General features: G+C 40.7%; 1 protein-coding gene across 3 annotated transcripts in view; it reads right to left on the bottom strand.

The window, feature by feature from the left end:
• The window catches only part of Myo1b (myosin IB), a 149,202-nt gene extending 129,802 nt beyond the window's left edge, over positions 1-19,400 (bottom strand). For all 3 annotated transcript variants that reach the window (XM_013029657.1, XM_013029665.1, XM_013029672.1), the window contains exon 1: positions 19,261-19,400. In XM_013029657.1, coding sequence (XP_012885111.1) covers positions 19,261-19,395 — 135 coding nt within the window. In that variant the 5' untranslated portion in view covers positions 19,396-19,400. The remainder of the gene's footprint in view (positions 1-19,260) is intronic.
• Positions 19,401-23,587: the final 4,187 nt, after the last annotated feature.

Raw genomic sequence — 23,587 nt, 5'->3', positions numbered from 1 at the left:
GGGGGGGGGGAGGGGTTGATTTCCATCCTTGGATGCATATCCTCTTTAACACATGGCTTTGTCACTCTACCAGAAGATAGGCTACACTCTCTTTTCCATCCTCCTTATGCATATTATTCTCTAAACTACAATGAGATAAACAAGATAGCTTATTGCCAGGTTTGGTGGCCCCAGCCTGGAATCCTATTTGGGAGGCAGAGATGGGGAATCAAGATAGCCTGGACATAAAAGTTCTCAGACTCCCATCTTGAACAACGGCTGGGCACAATGATGTATGTCTGTCATCCCTGGTAACATAGGAAGCACAAGGAGGCGGAATATAGTCAAGGCTAGTCCAAGTTAGCCAGTACAAAAAAGAGCTGGAAGAAATGTGGTTTAAGTAGTAATGTGCCTAGTAAACTCAAGGCACCTGAGTTCAACTCCCAGTATCACCAAAAATTAATGTGCTTATTTTCCCTGCCTTTGAATCTGGACTTGTCCATGGGACTTGATATGATCAAAAAGACATTAGGTAAATGAGACCCAGGCAGAGATTTGAAACTCTGTGGATTAGGATGTGCCTTTTGTTTTTAACTATCATGTACTCATTATGTAAATGAGCTTGTGCTTATCTTCTGGAGAAGTCAAGTGGAGAGCCAAGATACCCCCCATCTGGACCAGCTCTACAACCTGCACTGTTAGACTCATGGCTGAGGCCTCCAGAGAGGCTGGCTAAAGCCCCATAGCGGTGGATACTAGGTGAGACCAACAGAAAATACACAAAGCTGAACTCCACCTAAATTGCCATCCCAGAGAACTGTGAGCTAATAAATGGTTGTTTTCGGCTCTTCATTCCTAGAGTGATTTGTCTCACAGTACAAATAACTAATACACTTACATAGTTCCACAAACACATAATGGAACATGCAGGACGAGCCTTAGCAATCTAAGTAGGCAAATATTAAAACCAACTATGCTCTCTTCTCCATCCTTCTTTATGTACACAATTCAGATATATATTCTCTAACCTTTTAACTCCTAACAGGTTTGTCCTCTACTAGGGGTACCTGTCCTGCTTCGATTTTGAGTTACATGTTTTAGCCAAAAGTTTAAGTATGCCCCCATGTGACAGAATAATTCAGATATTCACAGTAACATCTGAAACACAGAAAGAAATTCCTGACTGCAGCTGATTGGGTGGGAGGGGTTTAAATTGCACCCCCGTTTCAGGCAGCAACAGACAGAACATTCAGGTTAACTACAGCACCAGAGTAATAAACTTTGTCAGGAATCAGAACAAGTGACCAGACATTTCATTTTTGTACTAGTGGACTTATATGAAGATATCAGGTATTTTCTTATTGCATCATCTTCTAGAAAGCAGAATAAACAAATTCATTATTGCATAACCACTTCTAGCCATTTCCTGGCTGAGTATCCACTCCTTCTGAGTATCCACTCACCAAAAACTCCTTCCATCCCATTGCCCTAAGAGGTCAGTCTCTACTAGTTAGGAAGGGGAAGGAAAAAGGGAACAAGAAAAGAAAAAATGAGGAAAGGGAAAAAAGATTTATGTTTTGACAAACTAGCAGATTTATTATTCACATCTCCAGAACAGATATTAGATCAAGAAAGTTCAAACATTCCTAAATGAAAACTATCTCCCCCTTCGTATTTCAAGTACCTGAAACACTCAAAACTCCTTACAAATAACTAAACAGTACTTGAACATTCCTCTTGTAATTACAGTAGAAGTGACTACTTTTCTGAAGAACTTGTCTGGAGGAAACTGAATCCAGCAGCTTTCTCTCTCCAGACTATGACTCAGAATCCCTCCACACCTACAAAAAAAAAATGCCCCAGATTGTCAAACCATAGAACCAGAATGCCATGCATTTTATTCTGTATCAAACTCTTACAGAACTCAATACTCTCAGGAGACTCAATTTCAATGTCTAGGGAGGGCCACTTTCTCAAAGAAATCCCAGAAGAACGAATGTCTCTCCAGGGTTGAAAACCACTGCTGTTGGCATTCCTTTTGCAGATTCTAAGGACCAGCTTTTACTATCCAGTACAACAACCATACTTGTATGCTGCTATTTTCTACCTCATCTTCCCCTTTAAAAACTCTAGGTCATGAAGTCTGAACACTCTGTGAAAGGAAACCTCTAGCCTCATTTTCACGTTAGCTACATTACCAATGCACTTGGCATGTACAGTCTCAGCATATGATGGCAATAATAACTGTTCACTGAGGGAGACTCAGGGGCCACCCTATGGGCTCCAGTGTTTGATGATGACTCATGGTAGGGAATAAAATCAGGGGCTGGGAATGTGGCTCAGTAGTAGGGTGCTTGCCTGGTAGTATGGGTGAGGCTCTGGGGTTTAATCTCCAGCACCACAAAAAGAAACAAGAAAATTTCCATTTCAATCACATGCATGTAGTATTTCCCACCATAAAACCAAGTATGTGTGTGTGTGTATGTGTGTATCAAACACACATACACACACACACACAAATTTATTTGAGACAAAAACTTCATAAAACCCAAAAGGTATTTAATATGTTTTATTCCCTGACATTTTCTTTATCGAGTCTGTTCATTACAATTTTTTGGATTGCTGATTTTAACACTTTAAATGGTTTCCACTGAAGAATGAAATGTGCAGTCTTAAAAACATGATGTTCCAAGAGCATTCTTCTTAACCATTTTTTAGTTGTTGGTGCCCTTTAAATACCAATGAAAATGGATGAACCATCTCCTTGGGAAAAAAACATATGAATCCCAAGAACATAAAACTTTTCATAAAACCCAGGCACAGTGGTTGAGCCAATAATCCTAGCTACTTAGAAGGTTGACTCATTCAGGCAAAAATGTCCACAAGACTCCATCTTAACCAATAGCTGAACACATTGTCTGTTACCCCCAGCAACTCAGGGAAGCATAAGCAGAACTGCAGCCTAGACTGACCTGTGTATAAAGCAAGACCTCAAACATAACCAGCATCACCAAGCACCAGTGGTTCATGCCTATAATCCTAGCTACTCAGGAGGCTAAGATAGAAGATCAAGGATTGGAGCCAGCCCAGGAGGACAAATGTTCAAAAACCTTATCTCTATTCAAATAGCGAAAACACAGAAAGAGAGGCATGGCTCTAGTGGAAAAGGCTGTGAGAATTCAACCACAAGTACTGGCAATAAAACACATAAAAAATAACCAAAATAAAAAGGTGCTAGGGGCATGGTTTCAATAGTTGAGTGCTTGCCTAGCAAGCACTAGCCCCTAAATGCAATCCCAAGTATGAAGGGGTTGGGGGGGGAGGAGGGGAGATAGACTGAAATACTGAGTACTAAGAACTCCCACTTAATACGAAGAAACGATGTTCATGAATAGAAATAGAAGATGGCACATCAAAAGAAAAAGAAAAAAAGAAGAAAGAAAAGAACCACACAAGAAAATTCTAAAACTACAAAAATAAGAGAGCCAATGGCCATTTCCACCAGCCCTGAGTGTTAAGTCTGTGTCAGAGCACAGCATAATAATGGCCAGCAAGAGACAAAGGAGTTTTGTTTTGTTTTGTTTTTTGGGGGGTTGGGTCGTGGTGCCTGAACTCTGGGCCTGGGCGCTGTCCCTCAGCTCTTCAGCTCAAAGCTAACACTCTACCACTTGAGCCACAGCACCACTTCTGGCTTTTTTCTTTTTGCTTATGTGGTGCTGAGGAATCTAACCCAGGGCCTCATGCATGCAAGGCAAGCGCCCTTCCACTGAGCCACCTTCCCAGCCCAAAGGAGCTGTCTTTGAGAACAAAAACATGTATATTTCTTTTTAAAAGGGAAGCACAGCTTTGATATCTGTTGAATCTTAGTAACATGGAACATTACTCTATCGTGCCAAACAAATAAAACATTAGTATACATACACAGAGAAATAAGGTTATTTTATATCTTTTATAGACAGTTCTTTCCAGCTAAGATGTTTGGAAGCTTTACTTAATGAGAGATGACATTTCAATTCCCCATATGGGATCAAAAATATCAAATTTTAACTAACGTGTAAAAATACAGGCAAGAAAAGCCTACTACCTGTTTTCGCCATGGGTTGTTTTAATACTTTTTTGAAAGATCAAATTCTTCCAAAACAGAATTGTTTTTTTTAAAGTCCTAGCTTTCCTGGGGTTCTAACTAAGCATCCCATCTGTTTAGCTACTTAGACTCCTTATTTTCTTCAGAATGAGTTTTAGTCATTTGTTGACTTGTCCCTGGAGTTCCTTGTTAAAAAAACTCTCACCTCCAAGACTATTAAAGTGCCATGAAATAATACATACTTGCATCTTTTTACTAAACTATTTCTAATTCCTTATGATACTCTCTATCATAATGCCCTAACAGTTGAGAGCAGAGAAGTGATAAGTTGGTTAGCAGAAGTCAATTAAGACAAGAATAAAGAATCAGCATATTCAATCTTGGCTGGCTGTCAGGCCTGGGAAGCTTGGCACAAGGTATCCAAAGAACATCTAGTCTAGGTTAGATAATATCATACAAAGCATCTCCTGCCAGGCAACAGTGGCTCATGCCTGTAATCCCAGCTACTCAGGAGGCTGCGATCTGCGGATCAAGGGTCAAATCCACCTGGAAGTGGTGCTGTGGCTCAAGAGGTAGAATGCTAGCCTTGAGCTGAAGGGCTGAGGGAATGTACACAGGCCCAGAGTTCAAGACCCAGGACCGACGACCAAAAAAAATCTCCTACAATAAAGTGCTACTCTCTTGGCAAAAGCCTCTTATCAGACCACACCACCAGCAATGAACAAAAGAAAGAAAAAGATGAGGATGGGAGGGAAAAAGTGGGAAAGAGTGAAAGAAGGGGTGACATAGTCCAAAAACAAAAAAAAGTACCATTATCTGACTTATGAAATTCCTCTGTACATCATCTTTATAATAATTGTTTTTTAATACAGCTGTTGTCTCCAGTGGCAAAGCACTAACCTGGAGCAAAAAAGTTAAGTGACAAGACCCAGGCCCTGAGTTCAAACCCCATAACTGATGAGAGAGAGAGTGAGAGAGAGGGGCGGGAGGGCGCAAGAGGGAGAGCAAGGGGTAGGGGGAGAGAAAATTTTTTTTGTTTTTTTTTTTTTTTTTCAGTCCGGTCGTGGGGCCTGAACTCTGGGCCTGGGCGCTGTCCCTCAGCTCTTCAGCTCAAGGCTAGCGCTCTACCACTTGAGCCACAGCACCACTTCCGGCTTTTTTCTTTTTGCTTATGTGGTGCTGAGGAATCGAACCCAGGGCCTCAGGCACGCAAGGCAAGCGCTCTACCACTGAGCCACCTTCCCAGTCCAGGGGGAGAGAAAATTTTTTATCTCAAGAAAAAAGATTTAATCATAATCACTCATATATAAGAGAAATAAATGAATGAAGTGGCACCGTAACAAGTAATATTTACTTATACATTTTAATTCAAAATATTTAATCTAAAGTGATTTCCAAGAAGTGGCGCTGTGGCTCAAGCGGTAGAGCACTCGCCTTGAGCTGAAGAGCGCAGGGACAGTGCCCAATCCCAGAGTTCAAGCCCCACAACCGACTAAAACAGAAGTCTAAAGTGATTTCCAGGAAATATTAAAGAAGGCTAGATATGGTGATAAGCACATGTCATTCTAGCTACATGGGAAGCTAAGATCAATGTGATTGAAGTCCAGGCCAGCCCAGGCAGAAAAGTCCGCAAAACTCCATTTCAATGGAAGAAGCTAATATGTGCCTATTATCCCAGCTATACCAGAAACTGAAAATAAGAAAATCATGGTCCAGAAAGATCAAGGATTATGGTCCAGACACAGCACACACCTGGGCAGAAGCAAAAGCCTATCTCAAAAATTACCATTGCAGCCAGGCACCGGTGGCTCACACCTGTAATCCTAGCTACTCAGGAGACTGAGATCTGAGGATCACGGTTCAAAGCCAGCCCGGGCAGGAAAGTCTGTGAGACTCTTATCTCCAATAAACCACTAGAAAACTGGAAGTGGTGCTGTGGCTCAAGTGGTAGAGAACTTGCCTTAAGCTGAAGAGCACAGGGACAGCGCCCAGGCCCAGAGTTCAAGCCCCATGACCGACAAAAAAGTACAAAAAGGGATAGAGGCATGGTTCAGCAGTAGAGCATCTGTCTAGTAAATGCAAGGCCTTGAGTTCTAACCCCAAAGTGCAAGGAGGGAGAGGGAAAGGGAAGGAGGATGAAAGGAAGAGTAAAAGGAAAGGAAGAAAAGAAAGAGGGAAGAAAGGAGGAGGGGAGGACTGTTGAAGAAGCCTTGGGTGTCCCTTAAGTCTCAGTCTGTAGTCATGTTACTTCCATGTCTGAATAGTTCAAAATCATCATGGGCCAGGATCCCGATAAAAATAACTCATGGACTACGCAAACTGATTTAGCAGACATCAAATGAGCAAGCAAGCCACAAATTCATTAAGGGCCAATTTTTCTATGTAAATCACTACGGTAGCATAGGGGAAACACAAGAAGTTCCTGTGATACATGCACCTGAGAAGTTCATAATCCCACTGAGGAGGCAAGTCTAGTAAGCAGAACAACCAAGTTTAGATATATCTACTCTAGACACTAAAACAGATGAAAAAGGATTTATGTGACTCTTCAGTCATGAGTTTGCCTTATTCTATAAATGTTGTTCCTGGTCCACACAAGGTAAGTCTAGATGAACAAAAACTCCTAGGATGGTCTTGGTAGGGCAGAGACTTCAGAGTCTAAAAGACAGGCATGGCCCAGACAAAGCAATGTTCCCGGAAAATAAGAAATGAAATTTTAGGTTTTAGGTGATAGTTAAGCCCTCTCCTTTTTAAAAATATGTATTTATTTTGCTAAGATAGTTGTCTCCTTCAAATTAACTTCTTTCAAATAAGAACTGGCAGGGACTCAGACATATATTTGTATACAGCAGCGTGATTCACAGCAGTGAAGAGGGCAAAGTAACTCAAGGGTACAAGGACAAATGAATGAACAAATAGATTACAGTAGATATGTGCAAGAGAACATCACTCAGTCTTTAAAAAGAATGAAATTCTGATACCTGCTATAATGGATAAAAACAGGGACCGAAGCACAAAGACCTGCCCAAGCACATTTAGGTTTGCTGTGGAACAGCTACCTACAGTAAAGATATTCTGTAATTAAGACTGGGATGGGATCTCTAATACCAGTGTGTAAGTATAGGTGTGGGTGTGGGGGCAACACATGCTGAGATCAGATTGTAGTGAGCTTTCAATTTCAACAACTGAGGAGTCTTAGAGAATATCTGGAGTAAGAAGATGGTAATGTGGTAAGAAGGTGGATGTTGAAACTGATTAAATTTGAACCTAGATCACTTCAATATTTGAACCCATAACTCAGAGCCTATAGTATACCCTAGTAGTTATGCTTTTGATTCCAGCAAGCATTTTGGTTTTGCTTTTAGCTGAGCACTGTTGTTTAGCTTCTCTATACCCTAGTTTTCTCCTCTCTACAGATAGAAAACTAAAAACATTTTCCCTAAGTCATCTTCTGAGGGTTACATGCAATTGTTGGCAAAGCACCAATGCACAGGAGACACAGAGACGGCCATGAGCTGACCAAAAAATTGCACAAACTATGGCTGCAAATGACACTGTCAAGATACAGTTGCTGTTGGTCTAGTCTAAGACATGCTTACACTACCATCATATTATATATATAGTCTTTCCTTCCTGGACCGACAGTCATTTCAGACTATAAATTAAAGAACTATATATGAGTTCTATGCCACGCTGAAATACTAGCTAAAAATATCCTCCTAGACATCCTTTATTTTAGAGCAAGATAATATCACACAGCCATATCATCACTGAGACAAACACTATAATGACGTAAGTATTTTTCAAATATACACCATTTTCTAGACCTAACAAAATGCTTCACTGCATTTCACAGTGGGCCTGTGTTACAGATATACTATTTGCTTTAACTGAAAGAAATGCAGCAAAAATGAAATCTATACAATGAAGACCAAAACAGGATGATGGATGGGAGAGGATGAAGTTGGGAAAGAAAAAGAGAGAAAGAATCTTCCTGGGCTGGGAAGGTGGCTCAATGGTAGAGCGCTTGCCTTGCATGCATAAGGCCCTGGGTTCGATTCCTCAGCACCACATAAGCAGGGGGGGAAAAAGCCGGAAGTGGCACTGTGGCGCTAGTGGTAGAGCACTAGCCTTGAGCTGAAGAGCTGAGGGACAGCGCCCAGGCCCAGAGTTCAGGCCCCACGACCAGACCCCCCCCAAAAAAAAGAATCTTCCTATGATTTAGATAGCATTTGAATGTGACCCCTAAGGGTTCATGTGCTGAAAGCTTGGTTCCAGATGGGGTAATGGAGACAGGCTCCAGTGGGAGATAGTGAAATCACTGGGGGTACCACCTTCAGAAGTAATGAACATAGATAGACCTAGGTTAGTTCCCTTGAGAAAGCTGTTATTAAAAAAAAAAGAGTAACCCCAAAATAATCTAGCTATTAAATATAAAAAATTAATATAAAAAGAATGATACATTCCATGAATCTAGCAACACATTTCACATAATATCTCATCAGTGAATGATACACGAGTATATATAGAATAAGTACTCTTGCCCTGGCACTATGGCTCATGCCTGTCATTCTAGATACTCAGGAGGCTAATCAAGGGAGGATCATGACCAGCCTGCAGATGGAAGTCCTCAGCCAGTAACTGAGGTGGAGTGGCATGCACCTATCATCTCAGTGGATTGGGAAGCATGAATGAAATAGGAAGATCGTGGTGTAGATGTGGGCCCAAGCAAAGAGCAAAAGAACCAGTGTGAAAAGTCTGGAAGCATGGCTCTGTAGTAGAAAACTCTGTCTAGAAAACTCTATCAAACCCAAAAATATAAAAACTTTTAATAAAAAGTTTATAGGGACCCACACCACATATATGGTTAGCTCATCCTGTAGGAAAAGCTGGACTTTGTAAAGTGAACAACTGTTTAAAGTAGCATCTTTACTCTCATGGAAAACTGGAAATGGAGACAACCCAACTGAGTCTCTCCATCCAGTGAGCTATGGTTCAGATGAGGTGTTCATAGGCCAAACATATCCCAGGCTGGGCATGAGAGGCAAGATCTGAGCAATGGGACTCAGTCTTCCATTTCACCCTGGAATGCTTATCCTAAGTAAGGACCTGGTGTGGGTTTCTCCTCTCTCCACTGGGCCCAGGACCAGAAGGCAGGAGACCAGTGAGAGTACCTAGCCATCTGGTGCTGCGCCCTCTAAGGGTGGGGTGAGAGACTGCAAGGGCTCCCTGGTCCTCCCAGGGGCTGATGGCCCTAAGGGCCTCCACCGCAGACCATACCCTGGACAACCTCTCTTTCTGACACATCTCAAGTAACTAAAACCCAGAAAAGTCAAAGTTATCTACTATATAATTCACTATCTTGAAAGTCCTCTGTGAGCATTTTTTTTTGGGGGGGATCCAGTCATGGGGCCTAGACTCTGGGCCTGGGCGTTCCTCAGCTCTTCGGCTCAAGGCTAGCGCTCTACCACTTGAGCCACAGCGCCACTTCCAGCTTTTTTCTTTTTGCTTATGTGGTGCTGAGGACTCGAACCCAGGGTCTCATGCATGCAAGGCAAGCGCTCTACCACTGAGCCACCTTCCCAGCCCTGTGGGCATTTTTTATTATTTCAATCTTTTCAGCTGTTATAGATCCACTCATGGTTTCTATCATCTCATCTAGACTTAGTTTCAGGAGCTTGCGTTTTTCTAGGGATATGGAAGTTCACTGAAAGTTCATCTAAGTTTCATACTTTATTGGCATACAATTTTCTTATTTAATCAATAGTAATTCCCTCTGATTTAATCTTTGTTTTTCTCAACCAATCTAAATTAAGGTTCATCAATTTGGCCCATAGTTTCCTTTTTTTATTTGAAAATGCTAAAAATAGCAGAGTTCCTGTTATATAAGTCAGTCAAAGGGTACATTTCCTTTTGGACAATGTCACCCCATTCCTCCCTCTTTCCCAGCTTTTCCTGTCCATTCTATCCACAGGTTGTATAATTCATTTTCAACATAGTATCCAATGAGTACCATTGCTACATTTGGTTACCCTTTGTCCTTCCATTTCTGTGTCTCCCTTACACTCCCTAAACAAACATTCCATGAATCCCTTTAACCTCTCACCATGTGATTTCTTCTGCAGGTGGTATTTCCCTCCCCTTCCTACCCTCCCCCCTTCCTTGCTACTATATTATGATGCATTCAGATTCTGACTGGCACTCCAGCACCATGCTATTTACTTGAAATGCCAGCCATCAGAATCATGTGTCAAATGTATCTCTTTACAAAATGCTCAGCCTTGGGGATTCTGTTACAGCAACAAAAATGGAGTAGGACAAATCTCAATAAATAAAATCTCAAGATCTAAAAACCTTGAAAGAAAAAAAAAGCCATGCTGGGTCTCCAAGTTTCTCATAGAGCACCTATAATGTGCTATCACACATCCACCTATCAAATGATAGATGAAGATGCTTTTAACTCCCAACACAACTCACCAAAGGTATTCTATGGATGAGAGAACTTCAGTTATTTATAGTGATAGTGAGTGGCCCTGGTTCAAACTTCACTCAGTGTGCAAAAAGCTTGTATCTTTCCCATTTGACCCTTCACTGTTTCCAAAGCAGCATTTGATGAACAAAATAGCTTCTTCTTAAGAATCAAGTTTAAAATCACTATTAAAACTTTAATGTACTTACTCTAGCCATGCACTGGTGGTTCACACCTGTAATCCTAGCTACCTAGGAGCCTGAGATCTGAGGATCATAGTCTGAAGCCAACCAGGGCAAGAAAGTGTGAAACTCTTAGCTCCAATAAACTACGCCGAAAAAGCTGCAAGTAGCGCTGTGGCTCAAGTGGTAGAGGGCTAGCCTTGAACACAAAGAGGCTCAGGGACAATGTCCAGGACAACACAAAGACAAAAAAAAAAAAGCAAATAGCATTTTTGTACTCTAGACAGACAGCACAAAGAGATGCACGTGTAACTGGATTGGTCACAAAATTGGCCATGTGTCCTTTGAGCTCAATAGTTTCTTCCTCCTCCATCTTGTGCTTATAAAGGTAAAGGACTATATATATCTGGCAGTCATTTGCTAATCAGTTCCCAGGATAAAGAACTTCTCCCACCTCCAGAAGAAGGAAAGTTCATCTGCTTGATTGCTTACTACCACTTTGACTTGGGAGAATCATGTGACAGACAAGTACCTACCTATGACTTAAGAAAACCAAATACACTTATTTCATGTCCCATTGTTTCAGGTCACTGCTCTGATGAGTACTAGTTCTACACAGAGCAGGAATATTTGGTCAGCAATTCCAGTGTTCATGTGGGTCATTCTGAGACTCTCTTGTGCCAAAGCTGACACACCATAGCCAATTATTTTGAAAACTAGAAAGGCTTTCATATTAGTGGTAATAAGAACATGAACTCAGGCTGTTAAGGTGGCTCAGTGGTAGAGTGCTTGCCTCGCATGCATGAGGCCCTGGGTTCGATTCCTCAGTACCACATAAGCAGAAAGGGCCAAAAGTGGCACTGTGGCTCAAGTGGTAGAGCAATAGCCTTAAATTGAAAGCTGAGGGACAGTGCCCAGGCCCAGAGTTCAGGCCCCACGACCAACAACAGCCAAAAAAAAAGAGCATGAACTCTAATAGTGGTACTCACCAGACACTATGCTAAAAATGAACTAAACAACTTGTGGGTGGGGATGGGAGGAGAAAACTGGGAAAGAGTAAGGGAAAGGGTGACACTGTTCAAAAAGAAATATACTCTTTACCTGACTTATGAAACTTTAACCCCTCTGCACATCATTTTTCTAACAACATTTTTTTTTTTGGTTGTGGGACTTGAACTCTGGGCCCGGGCACTATTCCTCAGCTCTTCAACTCACAGCTAGCGCTCTACCACTCGAGCCACAGGGCCACTTCCAGTTTTTGGTAGTTAATTGGAGATAAGAGTCTCATGGACTTTCCTGCCTGGGCTGGCTTTGAACAATCATCCTCAGATCTCAATATTTATAAAACTATGCAAACACAGACTGTGCTCAGGAATCAGTTAGCTTCAGGATTTACTGCTTTCACCACCTTTATCTAGATTCTTAATGTGCTATCTCTATTCCACACAGCAAAGCCCACTCCTGGAAGCACACAGGGCTGCTTTCACTGTTCATTTTATCAATTTGCTGGGAAGGGTATCTACTGTTTGTGGTAAACTGCTCCCACTACGCATAGACTATGTGAACAAGTCTGAAATGCACTCTTCCTAAGTAGAATTGGAGGTGGCATTAATGACTTGTCTCGTTCCAGCTAAACCTTATTGGATGTCAATTCTCTACAGGGAAAAAAAAAAACTTTCCCCCTGCTTCCAACTCTGGAACAAGAAATTAATCTTTCATCAGATTTGGAAGATTATATACCACTACTTCTAGAAATGGGCTGATTGAAGAAACTACATTTTCAGCTATGAATTTTTTTCCAAAATATTATTACACTTAGAAAAGTTTTGAATGACTATTTTTTCCCCAGTACTGGGGGGTTTGAACTCAGGAATTTGCACTTAAGCAAGCACTCAACTACTCAAGTCACATTCCACGACTGTTTTGCTCTGTTTTGTTTCTTCAGATATGGTCTCCTATTTTTGCTGAGGGTTAGTCTCATACTTTACTCTCCCACCTCTGTATCTCAGGTAGCTAGGATTATGCATCACCACACCCATCTTGTTTATTTTGAGATAAGGTCTTACTAACTTTTTTGCCAGAGCAAGCTTTGAACTGTGACTCTTTTATCTCAGTCTTCCAGGTAAAAGCTTTTTTTTTTTTAAGGAAATTTTAAAAGAGAAAAAACAAAACAAAAACAAAAACACCTCTTTGGGAACAACACTCAGCTAGATTTGAATTGTAACCCTGATCTCTGCCAACAGCCCCTGTAAGCCTATAAAAGATCCAAACTTCAGAGAAGATTGAAACCCTGGCTGACACCTTTATTATAGCTTGGTAAGACCCTGAAGAGGATCCTAGGAGGCCAGGCCTGGACTTCTGACCCACAGCAAAGTGAAATGATAAATGTGTATTATTTTAAGCCAGTAAAGTTTTCAAAAATATTATTCTAATTTTTCAGTAATTCACTTATATTTATGTTAAATAAATATTTCCCAGAATATTTATACCTATACAGTAGAGATTATCATGTATATAAGTGAAAAGAGTTTTTGAAATTACAAATAAGTATATGAATAACCAGAAATTTCAAATAACTATATGAATAACCAGAATTATATAACCTGTATGTATAATCACTCTTTTCATTAGCTGCACAGTATCTCTTATTAGAGTGCATGGTTCCTAGAGGGAATCAGGGAAAAACATACAACAGCAGGACCCATCAACTGCACTGGACATTGACCAAAATGAACTAAGCAACACAATGGCAGCGATGGGAGGGAGGGAACAAGTGGGAAAGAGGGAACAGGTGATGCTATGCAAACCAACGTATATATCACCCAATGTGGAAGAAATAGCTGTATTGCAAAGCTCATGGAACTCATAAATGTTATAGACCATGATAGACAATTTGTCCTATGAAAGTTAGAATGTGATTGTGACTTTAACTAAGCTTCACTATCCCACAATACTGTGAAATTTGGGAAATTATGTAACCATTTAATCACAATAAAAAATTTGAAAAAAATTAATAAAGTGCATGGTTCCATCTCTATAAAATACTAATTCTAGTACTACTGACGTCTAAAACCTAATGACAACTTTTAACTACTTGTTCCATGAACAATTAGTTTAACATACAATCCTAAAATTGGACTAATTCACACCTCTATAACTGCATAATTCCTAACCTGACAATTCAGATAGAAAACAAACTAAATTTACTGGTGGGAAACAAAAATACTTCTTTGTCAGAAGACAAACACCTTGGTTCTTCTTTAGTTTCCAAATTTGCCCAGAGCCTTTTTGTTACCTAAATTGCAGCTTTCCTGTTCCTGAACAGAACCACAGTCCTGACCAGTCCACCCTAAAAACAGAACATGTCTGACTGGGTCTCAGCTCAGCCACTTCCTACATCACAATAAAAGTTCACATGAAACCCTGCAACCACTACATCTGGCCTGCAGGCAAAGATGGAGAGGCCGGAAGAAGGTCTGACAAAGGACAGAAAGCATTCAGAGAGGCAGGGTTCTGGAATGTCACCACCAGCATTTCCCAGCCACTGTCCCCACGCAGAGCCCAAAAGGCACGTCCTGCAGCTGGTCCCAGCTTGAACTGTATGTGAGGAAGCAGAGTGTCTGAGAGCTATATTTATTCCCCATCAGCCCCAAGTTTCCCTCTATCTTATCTCATCTGACCTTCTTCTATCTCCAACTAAATAGTCCCAAATCTGTTACTGCAAAGACCATCCGGAAGTGTCCTGGATTTGGAGACTCCTTGGGACCACAAAGAGCTATAAATCATCACCATGCTAATTTAAGTGTGTGAGCCTGCCTCAAAGCAAAGGACAGATATTCCTGGAGCTTGCCTTTTACTCAAAGAAGAGATGCAAGGAGTATATCAGTCTAAAATAAATCTATATGCATTATAGAATACAGTAAAACATTTAATTCCTTTTGGAAGTAAGACTTCAGCAAGACTCCTCTATAGGCGATAGACTTCAATGATGCTCTGGATCCTCTGGAAAACCGTAATTCCTGTTTTCTACCATTAGAAGCTCACATTAGCAGCACTCTAGGAAGCTTGTATTCCGGTGCACCTGCAGCCTGGAAGTTGTGATAAATGCTTCCCATGAGGCACTCCCTTTATCAATGTACCAACATTAATAAAGCCACCTTATTAAACAACTCCCTATGAACCAGCCAGGGGTTTATAGCAGGTGGCCTCCTCAAGATCCATTCCCTACATCTTCCTAGGATGCTGGTTGGATGTTCTGTCTCCTCACACAAATAGCCCAACTGCTTTATAGAAAGCTGACTCAAATCCAATCCTAGAAATGGGCAAGCAACCTTTCTCTAAGCCACTCAGTCAATGGGTTGAGGATGGTACATGACTCGAGTGGCCTAACTACAGTGAACCTCAAGACTCTGACTTGGATAGCTACAAGCAAAGCATAGATCTCTCCAAGACAGTACAAGGTATGAATGCAAAGCCTGGATTGTGACAGCTGCTTTGAAACCAGGAATGAAGTGACCACCACACAGCAAAGCAGACAGGCAGTAAGAAACAAAGACCTGGTGACACCAATGAGCCATAAAGTTAAACCAATTTTCAAAGAACTACTGTGTATACTGATGAATAAGTCTTCTCTTACTGTTTAAACCAGGTTGTGCTAGGTAGTCACTACTTTCAATAAACATGTCCAAACATAATCTGACAGTGACTAGCTCCAAAAAACGTATCTTCCTATCCAGAGCTCTAGGTTTAGAAAGACGGGCTCACAAAGGAGTCTACCTCCAGAGTCAGCTAGCTACAGATCCAGAAGAAATTAGAGCTTGTGATTGTTCAGAGCTGATAATTCATATCCAAGACAAAGCAATGCCTCATGAGAGCTCCATAAAATTGCAACTAATTCCTATTTTCCAGTACATGAAAGAAAAAGAGTAAGGGTAGATTGGTGGCAAGAATTCTTAGGCCTAAAGCCAAGAGCTAGTGGCTCACACCTGTAATCCTAGCTACTCAGGAGGCAGAGATCTGAGGATTGCAGTTCAAAGCCAGCAGGCCTGGGTAAGAAAGTCCATGCAATTCAATTAACCACCAGAAAACTGGAAGCAGCACTGTGGCTTGGGCAAAACCGCTCAGGGACAGTGCTCAAGCACTAAGTTCAAGCCCCATAACCAAAAAAAAAAAAAAAAGAATTTTTAGGTCTAGAGTTTGCTCACACAGGAAATTACTCAAGCTATGGCCAACTATCCTGCTGCTCACTGGCCACATAATAAAAGCTTGCTTCTGAATATAAAATAGACAACTCAGTACGCTTGCATGATGGGTTATCCTAGGGAATCACCTAGAATATAAAACAAACCTACAAGATAAAAAACACAGTTTTTTTTTAATACATATTAAAATGTGACATGTCATATTACCTTAGACTTGGGTATCAAGCTAAACAATTTTATAGCAATATGTGGGGTGGGGGAAAGCAAAGTAAGAGTATTATTATCAGGGTAAGAGCCAGAAACTGGTTTCCTAAGGGTAGGATATATGGAACTTGGGGCTGGAAAGTATGGTTATCAAATTTATCATGCAGTATTTTTTAATTACAAAAGCAATATATACTAAGTCCTACAATATAGAGGTCCAGAAGAGTAATCCTGCCCTTTTCTCCATATCCCTTCCCAAGCCATCATGGTGCTCTAAGTTAACAAGCCTGTCTCCATGTATACACAAATACACTCAAACTTAGGGAGGAACACATTCATAAGACCACCCTCACTTTAAAAAAAATAGGATCATACTATTTAAATTACTTTATAATCTGCTTTTTTTTTAACTTTGAGAATGAGTTGTCCTTCAATATGCCATGTTTTCACATTACAATGGAAATAGGTAGCCTACAAATATCATGGAAAACATCAATTGATCTCAGTAACTGGAAGCTATCATCAATTTTCTGCTTTTGTGTTGTAAACAGAAAAGGCATTCCAAAAATAGTTTCAAAAATAAAATTATGTAGGATTGAAACCCAGACATTTTGTCTGCTAAAGACTCATGAATGTTAGCAGTTGGCATTTTGTTAAAAGGGGGATTGTTTCTTTTTTTTATGCCACAACAAATCAGGTATTCAAATGTATGTAATGTTCTACTGCATTCTATTTTCAATTCATCTAAAAGTGAACTGTGCTACTTAGAGCCAAAAAGAAAAATGATCAGCAACATTACTTCCAACATAACTGATTCCTCCTATCTCCATCTCAGAGAGCAATGTTTAAAGGCTGTCTTTTGTTCGTTATCAGACCATAATTTCAATTAAAGCTGCAGAACCATCAGGCTCTCCCACCTGAGAGCAAAACTGCTACCCTAGGAGAGAAAGTAATACCAGGCCTCACTGCCAAGCCAAACAATGATGTTTCCCTGCTCCACAGCAGCATTTGATGCCTTTTCCATTTGGATCAGCATTTTTAAACAACCTCTAAACTGAAACTACACCTCTGCTTCGTCTCCAGTTATCAAATTAATATCCCAAAAGAAGGAGTCATCACGTCTGATGATTGCTATCAACCTAAACCTACCTCCAACAAATACCTACCAGGATGTAAAGTTAGATTTCCAAAGGGTGACTACTCTTTCATCAAGAATTACCCTCAAGTGATCTTTGAATTATGTTTGATCTTATGGTCTGAATGTGAGTATCCCTCCAAAACTGAGACCTAATTGAGACCTAATCACAAATGTGATTGTTTGTTTAGATGGGGCCATAGGAAGGTGCTCAAGTCATGAGGCAGAGGGCCAAAAATGGGCCCCACAGGACTCCCCTTCCACTTTATAAGGACACAAAGAAAGGGCACTTTCTAGAACTAGAAAGCAAATCTTTGACAGATACTGCATCCACCAGTTCTATCACCTTAGACTTCCTAGAACTGGGAGAAATAAATTCCTGCTCTTGTAGAAGTTATATAATTTATGGTATTTTGTTACAGCAGCACAAGCAGACAAAGACATTTGGCTACATAGGAAAGAAAGTTTTATGGGTCAAAAAAAATAATACAGATTATAATTGTTGCACATAATTTTAATGTATTAGTCCCATAAAAGTTAGTTGTTCCTATCTGTATTACTTTACTATATTTCATTAAAGAATAGTAATCATCTAGTTTTCCCTGTGCATAAATGGACATTCAAGAAAGAGGGAAAGAGAGCTCATAAGCAAGGCAACATCTATCAAAACTACTTATATCAAATCTATCCTGTTTGCTTCTCAGCTCCTAGCTCAGGAAATCAATACCCCATTTCCTTGGTGTAATTAACAATTCACCGTTCCCTCCAAAAATGCAAGTGCTGTGCTTTATATAAATCCTGAAAAGATGTAGAGCATTTTTTTTCTTTGTACCACTACTGGAGCTCTCCCTTAACTTTTTGCTCTAGTGCTCTATCTCTTGAGCCACACCTTTGCTTTTGCCTTTTGGTAGGTAATTGGAGGTAAGTCCTACAGACTTTTCTGCTCAGAACCTCAGTCCTCAGATCTACGCCTCCTGAGTAGCTATAACTATAGGCATGAGCCATTTGCACCTGGCTCAAAAATATATTTTTTAATCATATTGTACGTACATTTAGAAAAGTTGCTTAAGGGCCACTGTGAGATCTTTTCTAATACATTTTTACAACAGAGTTTTCTACTATTATATATTTATACAACTACATTTTGTACATGGCATCATACTTTTTGCACAAGACATGACTCTACCCAAATTTCCAAGAACCAAGCACATATTCTTTAGTAGTAATTTATTATCAGTCCCTACAACCAACAAATGCTAAGGATGCTCATGTCTTTTTTGATAGTTCACTGCCTTGTATCTTAACCAATAACTTCAACGTGGATGGACTTTGCTAATCTTCTGAAGGCATCCAAGAAGATGTCTATGGGATTTTAAAACTCCTTCTGAACTGAAGTACTACACTTGCTTTATGTTCAGGAAGGGGAGAGGAATTTGAACTCAGAGCCTTGAATTTGGTCTATCACTTGAATCACACCTCTTTCCCTTGCATTTGCTTTAGAATGGCCCCAGTCCGCACTAGACTACTATGCACACAGCTAATATTCTCTGAACACCATTGTGAAAGATGCACTTGACTCCTGTCAATATTATTCCTATGCCAAATCAGCAAACAAACAGTCACAATTTTCTGAGAACATAAACTAATACTTCCAGACTGTAAGGAACAGAGAGGAGTTAAAAGTCAACTTTCCGGCAGGGCACCAGTGGCTCACACCTATAATTCTAGCTACTGAGGAGACTGAGAACTGAGAATCATGGTTCCAGGCCAGCCCAGACAGTTAAGGCCATGAGACTCTTATCTCCAATAAACCACTCAGAAAACTGGAAGTGGTGTTGTGGCTCAAGTGGTAGAGTGCTAGCCTTGATTGAGCTGAAGAACTGAGGGACAGCGCCCAGGCCCAGAGTTCAAGCCCCATGACCAACAAAAAAATAAATAAATAAAGTCAACTTTCTACCGTGAAATACAAAGCTGACCCACCGCAGGTGATGCTCAGGAATACTCACATAGATTTCATTGTGGTCAAAGCGTTTCTTGAGGTTGTTGATGAAGGTCTCCTCATTGAGAGGCTCTAAAAGAACCATATCCCCAACTCCAATCATATTGTCCAGAAGTGATGTTTTCACCTCCATTTTTGCCATCGTCTCCAGCTAAGGAGAAAGAAAGAAGACAAATAAAATGAGAAAAAATAATTTCAGATGGCTTCTTGGCATGTCTAGTGAACTGACCTTCACCTGCCTCACAAAATATAATCACCTCCCTACCTACAACCTACGTCAGAAGCTACTGACTACTGAAGTTGCCCTATTTGCCAACCTGCTGCCAAAAAAAGAACTCCTACTAGTCCATTATTCCAGGCAAAGTCCAACCACAGCCAAAATTGAACCACCTCTCCATTCTCTTCTCCCTGGCAGTCTACCCAAAAAACGAACCACTAAAAAGCCATGGTCTCCATTTTACTCTTGAGAACCATTTCCTCTCCCCAGCTGAGTTTGCAAAATTCTAGTACAACAACACAGACCATCCTTTCTCCCTGGTTTCCAGTGTCATACGTGAACTCACTCAACCTGCTTCTCCAAGATGACGTCTTCCATCATTCTGTGATGAAACTCCCAATGCTTTTTCCCCAGAAATAATGTTTTTAAAAAAAAATGCTGCTTGCTAACATTTGCTGGTCACTTGTCAGCCAGTGTATACTTCACATGCCTTAACTACCTGAACCCTCTCATAGGTCTATAAAGTAACTTTTATTATCTGCACTTTATAATAAGAAAATTGAACTTGTAGGACTGCTTACAAATGTTTTGCACATGGTACTAAAGGACTCTACCACTTATAATATTATATTTGGGAGGAGATTTCATTCCAGACTCCAAGTGCTTACAAAGAACAGAACACAACCCATTGGTAGTGGTACATAGAAGTAGTCTACATGGAGCTGGGAAGGTAGTGGCTCAGTGGTAGAGTGCTTGCCTTGTGTGCATGAAGCCCTGGGTTCAAATCCTCAGCACCACATAAGCAGAAAAAGGAGGAAGTGGCGCTGTGGCTCAAATGATAGAGTGTTCGCCTTGAGCTGAAGAGCTTAGTGACAGTGTCCAGGCCCAAAGTTCAGGCCCTACCACCAACAATAAAACAAAACAAAACAAAAAGAAGTAGTCTACATAATGTAAACTTTTGAGAATAACCTCCATATTCTTAATTCTCATTCTAACAGACTTACCACCACAGAAGCAAAATCAACAACATATAATGACTAAACCAGAAACAGAAGCACACTAAGCATTCTGCCGTCTCTATTGATGTGAAGGGCACTACCCAAGAGAAGGAAACTAAGTCCTCTGGGATCCGCCTTACCAGACTCTGATTGGGAACCAAACAGGTAAGGGTAGGGGGTATATCCCATTCTCTGGGAATGGAACAGAAGCCAGGGAGACAACAGAATGGATACCAACATCCATGGAAAGACATTCCCAGGAACAGAACTGTGAGTGCCCAACTTTTGTCATAATATATTAATATCCAAATCAACTTCAACTTGTCAGACATAGGTAATGCCAAAAGCATGCTTAGTTGTAATACATTACATATAATTTGGCAGATGAGGAAAGACAGCTTAGGGATTTAGAGGGAAGTCAACCTGAGAACAGTTTCAAAAATAACTATCTCAAACCAGCAAATTAAATTAAGCAAAGTGGTTGAATGAGAACTCTACCCTGGGTGATTGCTGCACAGAGCCAATATATTTATAGAAACAGCTGCAGAAACACAATGAGGCTCTGCTGCAGGTAACAATAATTAAGCCGCCAGTAACTCAACCTTCTTCACCATCTTTTAAATCCAACTTCCAAGAAAGTTGGTAAGGGCTCTAGCTTTCATACATCTAACTTTATAATGTGAAAGGGGTAAAGGGCAAAATAAACATAAAAAAAAAGTACATTGAAAATACAGTTTCTACAAGCCAAAACCTAACAAGAAAGCAAGCCAAACTGAAAAATATATCAAGATGCACTTAGTCATTGGAAGTTTATTTTGTTTTCTGTCTTTTTAGCAAGTGTGTATTTGGGGAAGGACACAATGACTGCTTCCCTCATTGGCAACATGCAACAGAATGAAGAAGTGGTAGGGGGCGGGGCTTCTTCATCTTTCTACACATGTACTGTGAACACCATCTTCACCTCAATTTAGTTCACAATGACATCTCAATGAAATTAATTGCTATGTTTGAATCCCAAAAGAAAATGAATTTTTTTGACAGAACTATGAAGAGCATGGGAACAAATTTCACCAGAAGACTTCACATCAGGCTACAGAGATCATACATGGAGCACTAAGAACATTTTTTTGCTTGACAGACATATCACATATCAAACCAAGAGTGTATGTATGTACATGTGTATAATATAAACACACACATATATGCACATATACAAATATATACATGTACACATTCTATTTCTTCATGGCCCCCAGGGGAATCCATGTTGTAGGGAGGAGACTTTAGCCTGTGTTCCCGGATCTGGCATGTGGTCTTTACTCCCTAAGTCACTCAACACACATGTCCAGCCATCTGCCAGCCCACTGCAACTGACTCAAAACTGGATATGTGACTGAGCCTGACTCTCTGGCTTGGGGTATTAGGACAAAACCTCTGGATTGTGTGACTTGCAGACGTGACACTTGGAATGGCTGCAGGCATCTCTGCTTTTGTGAGGGAAACTGGTCCAGGAGGAGTACAACATAGGGAGGAGACCAGAAGGGGAAATCACCCGGAATGATTTGGTAAGAAGTCCTAGTGACATCACAAACCTCTGGATCAAATAGCACTTAAGCCTCAAGTTTTCAGTGATGTAAGCCAATCCGTTCTCTTTATTGTTGAGGTTGATTGAGTTGGATTTTCTATTATTTACAATAGAAAGTATCCTACCTAGTAAAAGAAACCATCAGTACCAGAAGGAACTCTGTAATGCTATCCTGAACTAGCTGAGTGAATTCAAGGAATAGAGGGCATAGAGATCTCTTATGAACTTCCAAGGCCATCCATTGTCTTTGGTGCCGAACAGTGGAACAACTGACTAAGCCATGGCTTAGGACTTGGACCTTGTGCCTGCAACATTGCAGACACATCCACAATCTCTCACTGACATGAAATGGAGTCTGTGTCCCAAACATAGTACTACATCAAAGCAGACTTTCATTATTATTATGAAGAACCTCATCTTTTCCTCCCTAAATTGATTAAAACAACCTACAAAGCACAAAGGTGGGGGGGGCTTTCAATATGCCACAGGACTGCTGAAGCAGAACCCCTCTCTTTCAGGCTGCTGCCTTACACCAGACACCAGCCCACTTCCTGCTGCCAGGTGACCCCATGGCTGTACAAGTTACTTCTTAGCCACTGGCTCACCCTAGAAAAATAAAGTATATGATTGCAACTGATCCTTTCCTCACTTACTCTAATCTCAAGGACTTCCAAAAGCACTGTCTATATATATATATATATTTTTTTTTTTTTTTTTTTTTGTCGGTCGTGGGGCTTGAACTCTGGGCCTGGGCGCTGTCCCTCAGCTCTTCAGCTGAAGGCGAGCACTCTACCATTTGAGCTACAGCGCCACTTCCCACTGTCTATATTGAATGTAATAATTGACTTATTAGAAACTTTTGTGGTATAAGAATACCATTTAGCCGGGCGCTGGTGGCTCACGCCTGTAATCCTAGCTACTCAGGAGGCTGAGATCTGAAGATCGCGGTTCAAAGCCAGCCCGGGCAGGAAAGACCGTGAGACTCCTATCTCCAATAAACCACCAGAAAACCGGAAGTGGCGCTGTAGCTCAAATGGTAGAGTGCTCGCCTTCAGCTGAAGAGCTGAGGGACAGAGCCCAGGCTCGGAGTTCAAGCCCCACGACCGACAAAAAAAAAAAAAAAAGAATACCATTTAAAAGTCAGAGAATAATTTCAAAATTCAGAAGATAATACAATATAACACTCAATAGCATCGGAAAAGGCCACCTATGACTGGACATTATATTTTTAATTTTGTTAATTATCTTTAAGTAGTTGTACAAAGGAGATGCCATACAAAAAAGCAGTTTACGAATACATGCATTTTGATCAGTGTCACCCCTTTCACATTATAACCCCAATACAGCCCACCCCTTCCCTTATTTTTCTTAGTTCTGTGGTATATACAATGAACTCTTGACTACATTCTCCTCCCCTTCCCCCTTCATTATCTTACCCTCTCCCCTTAACAGCTCCCCTCTTGGATATACCCATTTCCTGGTTTTGATTTTGTTGGACTTTGACTTGTCTTTCTAAAAGATTATATATACTATT

Source organism: Dipodomys ordii, unplaced genomic scaffold, assembly GCF_000151885.1.
Source record: "Dipodomys ordii isolate 6190 unplaced genomic scaffold, Dord_2.0 Scaffold5, whole genome shotgun sequence".
Classification (NCBI taxonomy): Eukaryota; Metazoa; Chordata; class Mammalia; order Rodentia; family Heteromyidae; genus Dipodomys; species Dipodomys ordii.
Note: the sequence above shows the minus strand (reverse complement) of the source record. Positions and strands in the feature narration are given on the sequence as shown.